The sequence below is a fragment of the Oncorhynchus masou genome, chromosome 31 (assembly GCF_036934945.1).
Source record: "Oncorhynchus masou masou isolate Uvic2021 chromosome 31, UVic_Omas_1.1, whole genome shotgun sequence".
Taxonomy (NCBI): Eukaryota; Metazoa; Chordata; class Actinopteri; order Salmoniformes; family Salmonidae; genus Oncorhynchus; species Oncorhynchus masou.
In genome coordinates, this window is record NC_088242.1 from 75492245 (window position 1) to 75504765 (window position 12521).

General features: G+C 42.3%; 1 protein-coding gene across 6 annotated transcripts; it reads right to left on the minus strand.

The window, feature by feature from the left end:
* Positions 1 to 207: 207 nt before the first annotated feature.
* On the minus strand, positions 208 to 12507 carry LOC135524444 (PSME3-interacting protein-like). 6 transcript variants are annotated; one of them, XM_064951982.1, is made up of 9 exons: positions 12418 to 12507; positions 10775 to 10828; positions 10464 to 10597; positions 10220 to 10318; positions 6923 to 7045; positions 4127 to 4259; positions 1244 to 1317; positions 951 to 1106; positions 208 to 617 (listed from the first exon to the last, which is right to left on the minus strand). In XM_064951982.1, the coding sequence occupies exons 3-9, from the start codon at positions 10588 to 10590 to the stop codon at positions 613 to 615; spliced, it is 717 nt and encodes a 238-aa protein (XP_064808054.1). In that variant the 5' UTR covers positions 10591 to 10597; positions 10775 to 10828; positions 12418 to 12507; the 3' UTR covers positions 208 to 612. The 6 variants fall into 6 exon arrangements, with proteins under 6 accessions (XP_064808054.1, XP_064808053.1, XP_064808056.1 ...); XM_064951981.1 differs by having other exon boundaries at positions 208 to 633; XM_064951984.1 differs by lacking the exon at positions 12418 to 12507 and adding an exon at positions 12205 to 12228 and having other exon boundaries at positions 208 to 633.
* Positions 12508 to 12521: the final 14 nt, after the last annotated feature.

Sequence of the window (12521 nt, forward strand, 5' to 3'; positions counted from 1 at the left end):
TTCTGCTTGAACATTAAAAAAGTTACAGTTTGAAACAATTAGTACAACCGTATCCTGGATATGCCTGGTTAAATCAACTTTTCACTTTATCCAATTGAGAGGATTTTCTTAAGATGTGTATGCAATACCAACAAGGCTTCCTACAAAGAGCACCCTGAGAAATGTATTCCTACATTCTATTCTTATTGGTTAAAGACTGCACGTGAATGAGTACAAACAGAAATCACTTCCATTTTATTCAAACTGTATTTCATTCCATTTATCATTCATTCATTATTCAACTCGTCACACCAAATACACAAAGAAAACGCTTTACTTTCTTCTCCCCAAGCCTCGACCTTCCAATGATCAAATACACATTTCAATGGAGAGAAGTCCATTCAAATCCTGAATTATTTGCACTGACGCATCAAAAATAAACAAAAATAAAAGGAAAAATATTTCCACATACATTGCATCTGAGACTGCCCACAAATCTCAGGCTTGCTTTCTTGATGTTTTCTAAGGTTTGGTATGAATGTGATGTGGCAGTCCTGTCCTTGATCCCAAGCTGTCAGTCACTGTTCCCTTGGCCAATAGCACAGCTTGCAGCCGCAGGGGGATGTCGTCAGGTTAGGCTGCCAGGGATTTAAACTGTGTGAGATGTCATATTGGGAGGAAGGGAAGGGGGGGGGGGGGTCATATTTGGATGCACAACATCAAAACCACAATGACATTGAAGTTCATTTAAGGGGTTTTAATTATTTAGTGATTATGAAGAAAGTAAATCACAACTAACTATGCAGATTTGGGCTGGAAAACACTTGATAGAAACGCTGCAAAATGACAGAGCAACAGTAACTCATACAGCTGTGAAACCAATGGGAGTAGAAGTGTTGGCAGACTGTGTGAATGTGTGTGTATATCTGCAGACTCTCTCTTTATAGGTCAGATGCTCCTGTCCACGCTACCTTCGCTGTCGCTACTGGACTCAGAGTCACTGCTGCCGGAGTAGGCTCCCAGGCCCGGCAGGATGCCCACACACACGGCAGCCGATGGCAGGTGGAGGATGCCTGTCGTCTTTACTGTGGAGGTCTCCTTACCCACATCTCTGCCCGCCTCCTGCTCTGAGAGCACAACACACTGTCAGTCACACTTACTGATACCAGTGAACACATAATGTGTGAGGCATAGGACTTTGTGTTATTACTGCATTAAGTTGTGACATTATGAGTAGCCGTGATACGAGATGCTTCCAGCCCACCTGTCTGGCCCCCATTCCATGCTGCAGACTCCTCAACCTTCTGTTTCTTGCTATTGTCTGAGGACTGTGAGGAGCTGCAGGAGAGAGAAAGGTAAGACAAGGCACAGAAACCTACAGATCAATTCACTGTTTTCCATAATGAAAGTCATCATGAAACTCCACCACTCCCCCATAATTGTGACCTCCTCTAACACAGGTATTCCCAAACTGGGGTACGCGCAATTCCGTTTGGGGTACACAAAAATGTAAAAAGAAAATGTATGTATATTTTCTAACGGGGCTACACATTTGGGTGAGTTTTTTCCCCCCTTCCCCCTCGCCTCGTTTCTCTGCCAAAAATAAAATTAAACCATCCAGTGTTCAGTGAAATAACAATATCAATTACAGGTAGCCTAGTCAAATAATTAACCGTTACTCTCGTGGGAATTCCACGACCTGCCCGTGTGTAGCCAAACGTAGCTGCTGTTCATTCCTTTTGCTCTAAAAATTGATAAATGGTTAAAGAAAGTAAGGCCCGCGTCCATAGAGACACATACCAACTCTACTGGGGCGGCAGGTAGCCTAGTGGTTACAGCGTTGGACTTGTAACCGAAAGGTTGCACGATCGAATCCCAGAGCGGAAAAGGTACAAATCTGTCATTTTGCCCCTGAACAGGCAGTTAACCCACTGTTCCTAGGCTGTCATTGAAAATAACTATTTGTTCTTAACTGGACTTGCCTAGTTAAATAAAGGTTAAAAAAATATTACAAAAATTAAATACTGGTCGTCCTTTTACTACCAGCAGTACTACACCTGCACCTGTTGACGACACAAGTTGTTCTGCTTCCACGAACACATCCAATGCTAGCATCAGTAATTCTACATTTGTTGTTAGCCCAGCTAGCATGGACACTGACAGACATGAATCTGATGCAGCCGAAGAGCTACTGCCTCCTTACCCAGGAAAGCACCGAACAAAAGACAGGGACGTTGAACCATCGAAGAGGCTCCAATATGAGGAGAAATACATTGATATGGGGTTCACTTATATTGGGAGTAGTGCCTTTCCTCAGCCACGGTGTGTTATATGTGCAAAAGTACTATCTCACAACTCAATGAAACCTTCACTCTTGCGCAGGCATTTAGAAACATGCCAATTTGAAAAATAAGACGTTTTTGAGTAATAAGACATGAATAAAAGCAACAGATACCATTAATAAGAAGGGGCTAGAAGAGTCTTACATGGTGAGCTACCGAGTGGCTAGGACAGGCAAGCCCCATACTATTGTGGAGGACTTAATTATTCCTGCTGCCGCAAATATGGCTAGGATAATGTTGGGGGAAAAGGCTAAAAAAACTATACAGACAATGTCTCCACCAAACAAAACCGTTTCACGATGCATCAGTGACATGGCAGGAGATGTTTTGAAACAATTACTGCTTTGCATACAAGCCATTTGACATCAAATGGACTTTGGTGGTCAAGATGTATTGGTATCTGTACCGATGGCGCAAAAGCCACGACAGGGAGACATAGTGGAGTGGTAACACGCGTGCAAGCAGTTGCTCCCGACACCACATGGGCACACTGCAGCATCCACCGAGAGGCTCTTGCTGCCAAGGGAATGCCTGACAGCTTGAAAGACGTTTTGGACACTACAGTGAAAATGGTTAACTGTTAAAGTGAGGCCACTGAACTCTCTAGTATTTTCTGCATTATGCAATGATATGGGAAGCGACCATGTAACACTTTTATAACATACAGAAGTGCGCTGGTTATCAAGGGGTAAAGTATTGACACATTTCTTTTTAAATTGAGAGACGAGCTTAAAAGTTTTTTACTAACCATTATTTTCTGACCATGGTGATGAGTTTCTCACCTGACTGGCCTATCTGGGTGATGTTTTTTCTCACCTGAATGATCTGAATCTAGAATTACAGGGACTCTCCGCAACTATAGTCAATGTTAGGTACAAAATTGTGGCTATGATTAACATCAACATTCAGTTGGAGCTCTTCTCTGTCTGCATTAACAAGGAAAACACACAGGTCTTTCCATCATTGTATGATTTTTTTGTGTGCAAATGAACTCAAGCTTACGAACAATGTCAAATGTAATAGCGCAAAGCATCGAGTGAGTTGGGTGCGCAATTCATTTCCCAAAACAGATGGCACAAACAACTGGATTCATTACCCCTTTCATGCCGTCTCCAGTCCACTTACCGATATCTGAACAAGAGAGCCTCATCGAAATTGCAACAAGCGGTTCTGCGAAAATTTTATTTAAATCAGATGCCACTGCCAGATTTCTGGATAGGGCTGCTCTCAGAGTATCCTGCCTGGGCAAATCGTGCTGTTAAGACACTAATACCGTTTGCAACCACGTACCTACTTTAGAGTGGATTCTCGGCCCTCACATGAAAACTAAATACAGGCATAGACTGTGTGTGGAAAATGATTGAAGACAGACTCCAATACAACCCAATACTGCAGTTATGTGCATCCTTTCAAGCACACCCTTCTCATTAACCTGTTGTGAGTTATTCACAATTTTCGATGAACAAAAAGTTATATGCAAGATGGATAAATAAAGAGCATAATTATTGATTATTATTTGTGCCCTGGTCCTATAAGCACTCTTTGTCACTTCCTGCAAGACAGGTTGTGACAAAAACTCACACTCATTCTTATGTTTAATAAATGTACCATATAGTGTGTGTGTGTGTGTGTGTGTGGCAGGCAGTGTGCTGACCCTGGTGCTAGAGGGGGTACACAGCTGGAGGTTTAATGTTTGAACTGGTATGGGACTATAAAAGGTTTGGGAACCACTGCTCTAATAGTATATTCAGATGCAGTAAAAACTGTGACCTAGGTCTAAAAGGTATTGTGACCCCTGGCCTCACCTGCGTCGCTTGACTGCCCCGGCCAACAGATGGGCCTGGGACAGGTGACTGGTCTTGACCTCAGCTGGTCTAGGTCCCACTCTCCTCTCTGGCTCCTTCCGACTCTCACTGGATACCAGCTTTTTCAGAGCACTGTGAGATCCTGGAGTTAAGGAGGAAATGGAGAACACACAGACGTGCAGATCCTAGATGTGACAAACTGCTGATAGGAGTGATGGGGACACCAGCTGACTCACAATTAATTCACATCTCACTTGACTCAAGCAGGATACTGCCCACTGGGCTGGCACTGACTGTCAGAATGGAATTTCCAATAGGTTTGGGTGAGTGAGTACAGGAAAACAAAATGGTACACAGAGCTCTAGCCACAGGCCAGGTGTGTCCTCATAAACCCAGCCTGATCCTTCCACTTACTAGTCTATGGGCCTCAATCACTGCCCTAGAAAAGTGACACACTTTGGAGCTAAGAAAAACCTGTGACACTGGTGGGAAAACTATCTTAGGACAAATGACTATATTACGAAAGAGGGCTTGATGGAGGTTCTCAGCGGTAGGTGCTTCAACTGTCTCCCATCAGCGTACAAGCCAGCCCTCTGTAGGATTTGGTTGCCACGACAACACAGCCTCCTCCATCTGCAGACAAACCTGATTGTCAGTGGAAAAGGAGAGGCAACATGTATCTTCTTGCTTACATGATAGCATCATGTTCTGAACATGCCCCCTGCATCATATTACATGACAGCCTAACCGAGACAAAGGAAGGCTATCAAGTCATTGACGTTATTAGCTATGGCTGAATTTAGAAAGAATCAACACAGGACCACAGCTCAGAGCAGTGCTGAGATATCTGACATGAGAGTGGCTTTACATACATTCATATCAGTTAAGTGGACATGCAAAGCATACAGCATACTTTAGAATAGATGCATTAAAATCACTACAAGTCAAGAGAAAAGACCATACTTTGCTTAACAAAATGACATGCTACCAGTGTCCTTCCTGAGGAACAAACCAACAAAAATCAAGTTGCAAAGCTACTTCAACAAGAAACAGTGTCAACTTAGTGACTAATCATCTCCTCGCTGTGAGGAGATCATGATCATATGCCAAATCAAGTTCTCACTAGTCACTACCTGTCTGTCACTGTCTATGCAGGCATGTTTGAACTATAATCTTACCCATACTGTATATTATTTGATCTAATGGTTTCTCATCATGTAGAATGTGGTTCTCTGTGTTTCAGTGTTTGAGGTGTGCTGTAAGTCATGTTTGAGAACATGAGCACTAACAAGGTGGAATAACACCCATTCTGACCTGAAGTCTGCAAACTGAATCAACTCCTGGCTATCAACTTAACTAAGGTGGGAGTAGAGGGGTAGGACAAGCCTACATCTACTGCTAGAGAGCAAAAAGCTCAACACCAAAAAACTGTGACGGAGAAAGAAACACATGGAGAGTATGAGAGTAGCTGGATCACACATACAGTGCATTTGGACAGTATTCAGACCCTCTTGACTTTTTCCACATTTTGTTAAGTTACAGCCTTATTCTAAAATGGATTAAATACAAAATGTTGCTCATCAATCTACTCACAAAACCCCATAATTACAAAGCCAATACAAGTTTTCAAATTTAGTAAAAAACAAAACAAACACCTTGACATAAGTATTCAGACCCTTTGCTATGAGACTCAACATTGAGCTTAAGTGCATCCTGTTTCCATTGATCATCCTTGAGCTGTTCCTATAACTACCTGTGGTAAATTCAACTGATTGGACACCTCTCTATATAAGGTCCCACAGTTGACAGTGCATGTCAGAGCAAAAATCAAGCCGTGAGGTCGAAGGAATTGTCTGTAGAGCTCTGAGACAGGATTGTGTCGAGGCACAGTTCTGGGGAAGGGTACAAAAAAAAAAGTCTGCAGCATTGAAGGTCCCCAAGAACACAGTGGCCTCCATTATTCTTTTTATTTCATCTTTATTTAACCAGGTAGGCTAGTTGAGAACAAGTTCTCATTTGCAACTGCGACCTGGCCAAGATAAAGCAAAGCAGTTCGAGACATACAGAGTTACACATGGAATAAACAAACATACAATCAAAAATACAGTAGAAAAATCTATATACAGCATGTGCAAATGAGGTAGGATAGGAGAGGTAAGGCAATAAATAGGCCATGATGGCAAAGTAATTACAATATAGCAATTAAACACTGGAATGGTAGGATGTGCAAGTAGAGATACTGGGGTGCAAAGGAGAAAGATAAATAAATAAATAAATACAGTATGGGGATGAGGTAGATTGGATGGGCTAATTACAGATGAGCTATGTACAGGTGCAGTGATCTGTGAGCTGCTCTGACAGCTGGTGCTTAAAGCTAGTGAGGGAGGTAAGAGTCTCCAGCTTCAGAGATATTTGCAGTTCGTTACAGTCATTGGCAGCAGAGAACTGGAAGGAGAGGCGGCCAAAAGGAGGAATTGGCTTTGGGGGTGACCAGTGAGATATACCTGCTGGAGCTCGTGCTACAGGTGGGTGCTGCTATGGTGACCAATGAGCTGAGAAAAGGCGGGGCTTTACTTATCAGAGACTTGTAGATGACCCGGAACAGGTGGGTTTGGCTTCCATACGAAGCCTCCGACTACACTTTCGGATCAAGCATGAATTGGCTTGTAATGTTGCCATATTGACAGAAATGTTCCACCAATAAATGACATGAAAATGGATACACTGTTTTTGCTCTGTGTGTGTGATGAAGAATTACAGTGATGGAGTGAGCATACAGCTGAAACTGAAAGGATATTCTGTACTCTTTTAGCTCATGCTGCTCCTCATCTCTGCGTTGTTTCTCCACCAGGCTCTGTTGCCTGGAGACCTCATCCAAGAAGTGAGACTCATCCTCATCCAGGCCTTTGACCATGTTCTCTGTGGTGAAAAGACATTTCTATGGAAAAAATATCTAAGCACTATAGTACCAATACAACAATACTCTCTGATCATTTCAACTTAAGTCAAGCGGAGTTGGGGAAGGGTTATGCCATATGAAAATACAAAACAAAGCTCTTTCTAGTTTCCTGAAATGGCCTTACTTAAAGAGCATACAACTTTACAAGACACATTCGGCCACAAGGGTAACTACTAATAGTCGGCTGGTCACCAGGGAAACTGAAAAGCAGGGAAGCTGCTATGCCAGGAAGCAGGTTTGAGTCATTTCCAAGACGAGATCATATTTTCTTCTTCTGATGTATTACATAGTTCCATCTGTTCACATAAACAGGTTCATAATATAAACATGTGCACATATACACACAACCAGAACATGAAATACTTTGTCCTCAACGGGTCCAGACTCTGACTCGTGTTCAAAATTCCTCAAATATTAATTTAGAAGCAGCGCCCCACTGCTGCTAAATCGTTTCCACCACTCCAATAAATGTTTATTATACATACAGTACCAGTCAAAAGTTGACACACCTACTCATTCAAGGGTTTTTCTTTAGCAGCAGACTGGGGTGGCTGGAGTCTGACAATTTTATGGGCTTTCCTCTGACACTGAATGGTACAGAGGTCCTGGATGGCAGGAATCTTGGCCCCAGTACTGGGCCAGTCGCTCTACCCTCTGTAGTGCCTTGTGGTCAGAGGCCGAGCAGTTGCCATACCAGGCAGCGATGCAACCATGGTGCAGCTGTAGAACGTTTTGAGGATCTGAGGACCCATGCCAAATATTTTCAGTCTCCTGAGGGAGAATAGGTTTTGTTGTGCTCTCTTCACGACTGTCTCAGTGTGCTTGGACCATGTTAGTTTGTTGGTGATGTAGACACCAAGGAACTTGAAGCTCTCAACCTGCTCCACTGCAGCGCATGCTCGGAGTATACGTCCTGGTAATCCGTCTGGCCCTGCGGCCTTCTGAATGTTGATCTGTTTAAGGGTCTTACTCACAACGGCTACGGAGAGCGTGATCACACAGTCATTCGGAACAGCTGATGCTCTCATGCATGTTTCAGTGTTACTTGCCTCGAAGCGAGCATGGAAGTAATTTAACTCGTCTGGTAGGCTTGTGTCAATGGGCAGCTCGTGGCTGTGCTTCCCTTTGTAGTCTAATAGTTTGCAAGCCCTGCCATATCCGACGAGCGTCGGAGCTGGTGCGTTATGATTCAATCTTAGTCATGTTTGATGGTTCGTTGGAAGGCATAGCGGGATTTCTTATAAGCTTCCGAGTCCTGCTCCTTGAAAGCGGCAGCTCTACCCTTTAGCTCTGTGCGGATGTTGCCTGTAATCCATGGCTTCTGGTTGGGATATGTACTGTTGGATTCTGGATTAAACTTGGAACATTGTTATACTCAGAAGTATAGGAACATTACTTACAAAAGAGACATGAGGGGTGCCATAATGAAGCTTGGGAGGGGCTGAGTGCAGGGAACACGATCGCATGTGGCAGTAATGGTAAGGGGAGAAACCGTTTAAGGCTCATATCACTTAGCTCCCTGCCTAGCAATAATGATGCAATGTTTAGCGATAAGGAGGAGACTCCACCCAAAGTGGGGTATGAATACTACCACGGTGGAAGCCATGTCTGTGTCTGAATTACAGCTGTATCGACCCTTTGGGAAGAATTCAACTTGGTTAAGCTTCTCTAGTGTCCGTGAGTTATTTACTCTGAAAATTAGAACCTAACAGTACGTACAGTCACTGTGAGGACAACGTCATTGAGGCACTTATTGTTGAAGCCAGTAACTGATGCGGTGTACTCCTCAATGCCATCGGAAGAATCCCGGAACATATTCCAATCTTTTCTAGCAAAACAGTCCTGTAGCTTAGCATCTGCTTCATCTGACCACCTTATTGACCGAGTCGCTGGTGCGTCCTGCTTTAATTTTAGCTTGTAAGCAGGAATCAGGAGGATAGAATTATGGTAAGATTTGCGAAATGGAGGGTGAGTGAGAGCTTTGTATGCGTCTCTGTAAGTGGAGAAAAGTTGGCCTAGAGTTTTTTTCCCCTCTGGTTGCACAGTTAACATGCTGGTAGAAATGAGCTAAAACTGAATTAAGTTTCCCTCCATTAAAGTCCCCGGCCACTAGGAGTGCCACCTCTGGATGAGCGTTTTCCTGTTTGCTTATGGCTGTATACAGCTCATTGAGTGCAGTCTTAGTGCCAGCATAAGTTTGTGGTGATTAATATACAGCTACGAAGAATATATATAAACTCTCTTGGTAAATAGTGTGGTCTACAGCTTATCATGAGATACTCTACCTCAGGCGAGCAAAACTTTGAGAATTCCTTAGATTTTGTGCACCAGCTGTTGTTTACAAATATACATAGATCTTCACCCCTTGTCTTATCAGAGGCCGCTGTTCTATCCTGTCGAAAAAGCATAAAACCCGCCAGCTGCATGTTATTCAAGTCGTCGTTCAGCCACTGAGATATTACAGTGTGTAGTGTCCCGTTGGTAGGATATACTTGATCGTAGTTTGTCTATTTTATTTCCATTGATTGTACGTTGGCTAATAGGACCGATGGTAGAGGCAGATTACACGCTCAACATCAGATCCTTACAAGGCACCCAGACCTTCGTCCCCGATATCGCCATCTCTTTCTTCTGTGAATGATGGGCATTATTGGGCGACTGAAGTAAATCATTCCCGTTCGACTCGTAAAAAAAAAAAGTATTCCTCCAGTACGGGGTGAGTAAACGCTGTTTTCAGAAGCTCTTTTCAGTCATAAGACACGGTGGCAGAAACATTATGTACAAAATAAGTTACGAATAAATGCAAAAAAACACACAATAGCACAATTGGGTTAGGGGATTTTAAAAATGGCAGCCATCTCCTCCGGCGCCATTAAGACATCAAAACTATAAAATAACACATATGGAATCATGTAGTAACCAAAGAAAGTGTTAAACAAATCAAATATAGTTTATATTTGAGATTCTTTAAAGTAGCCACCCTTGCCCTTACGACAGCTGTGCACACTCTTGGCATTCACTCAATCCCCCCATTCCATAGATGCAAGTTTAATCTGAGAAAGCCAATGTGACATCCCAGAATGTGATAGGAACAAAAGTGGAGAAGGACAAAGAAACAAGAGAGGAACCCTTACTGAATTTAAACTGCTCATCATACTCCTCCTGTTTCTTGTCCTTCTGCTCCTGTAGCCGCTCAAAGAGTGAACGCCCATCATACTCTTCCTCAGGAGCCTCTGTATCAGGGAGACATCACAAACACACAGAAACAAGAGGCATGCAGATGTTTAGAAGAGACAAGTGTACAGGCATGATGTTAGATATTGCTTGTGTCTGTGTGCATTTTTTTGCGGCGAAAGGAGTTAATGGCAGATGGCTTACCCTCTGGGTCCTCTGGCTTCCTAACTTTTTCCCATTCCTCCTGTATTTGCTTCCTCTTCTCCTCGATCACAGTCTCTGACACAAATTTCCGACTGAGGTCTACGCCCCCGGCCGCTGGCACTGTCATCTCCCTCCTTGAAAAGTAAAGGTGCATGCACAAATCTGAGCTTTAACAGCAGCAAGTAGCATCCACAATAGACTAACCGAAGAAATTGTTACAAATCTATACTAAGAAAGAGTTTTTATCATTGATCAAAGTGGGTTTTTTTATCCATCAAAATAGAGGTATACAGTAGAGATTGAGAACTTACTTTATTTGTCTCAACTCAACCAAGTAGACAACAGACACCAAGTCAAGAAATCATCTGTTGAATAGAAAATAACTCAGAGTGATGTGTTGAAAAATGTAAAGCATATGAATGTAAAGGAAAAGGGAGACATGTAGGAAGTCAGATTAACAATTAGAGTATAAGAGTCTAAAAAAATGCTACACACAACACTCTACATGGTTGGTCAATTTGTAAGTCGCTCTGGATAAGAGCGTCTGCCAAATGACTTAAATGTAATGTAATGTAATGGTTAGTATAAAACCTTGTAAAAAATTAAGTAAAAACATTGCAGCCTGTTGACAATGGATAAGGCTATGCCTCCCTCTAGTGGTCGATTCAATAAAATGTGTTTATAGCAAGTGTAGTTAAATAGCGGTCTACTATCAAATTATATTTTAGCTAGCTTCTACCAATCATACAACATCAAACAAATTACTGAAATATGTTTTTTTATTATGGTTGATACTCATTCTATTTTTGTAACTTGCGTTTCCAAATAAGTATCTCGGTATAACTACTGTGTGGCTCAGTCGGTAGAGCATGGCGCTTGCAACGCCAAGCGTCGTGGGTTCGATTCCCGCTAGGGCCACCCATATGTAAAAGTAGTGGCCCCAGCCGACTTGTAAGTCGCTTTGGACAAAAGCGTCTGCTAAATGGGATATATTATTATTATTATTATTATAACATTACCTACTAAACAAGTCGTTCCCTGGGGTACTTGGCCTATCCATAGGGGTGGTACTGGAGAATACTTATGTCATGAGACCATAGGTTTACCGGTAAAATACACGGGGGGGAGGGGTACTTCGGGCAGATCAAAATTCTGTGGGTGGTAGAGTAACCGTTAACCTAGCCATTATATATCCTAACTGGTCACTCAATAATTATTACTGGCTCAAATCAAGATAATGGTTTAGCTAACCAATTAGAAACGAAACACGAAGACATTACACGTTAATGTTAGCTTAACATATGGGACACATTGACAGACACTGATGAGAAAAAAACATTGTGTAGCTACAGAGAGCTTTCTAGTAGCCAACACCAAACATACTAGCTTCATTTTAAAACGCTGTGCCAACACCATTAGCTAAACTAGCCAGCACGAAACACGGTGATAAATCGTGGCAATACCGCTTCGATCATGTCCAAACAAAACCTTATGTGGTTCGAAAATGATTGAAATAGTTCAATTTAACCAATGATGTTACATTGTGTCATTTCTTTTTAACGTAACAGTTAGTACAACAACATAGCAAGCTGGCTATGTTAATTTTACCTAATCCACGGAGCCTCGTCGTGTCACAGTAAATATGATCCGCGCATACTATAGTTTGTGAAGGACCAAGGGCGATAGTTTAATCCGATCTTCGATGGGTTGAATAATTGTAGCAATCTATGATAATACATACTTATATAGTGTCCAAAATAGTGTAACTTCAACGAACCATTATTTTAACTGCAGTATACATTTTCAGAGTAAAATAACTACCGGTTTGCTGATAAAACAACTGAAGGCTGTGGTTGAATGCACGCACATACTTTATTTTCATTTAGGCTACCTGTAAAACAATATCGTTTCCACATACATATTACACATTCTAAATTATAAGACCGTAATTTACTGGTTGTAGAAGAATGCTGGATGTCGTGTTGAATGTTGAGAACTTCCATTGGCATTGACATCAGCACCACCCATTACATTTGAAGACAGCTGATCGTGGGGGGG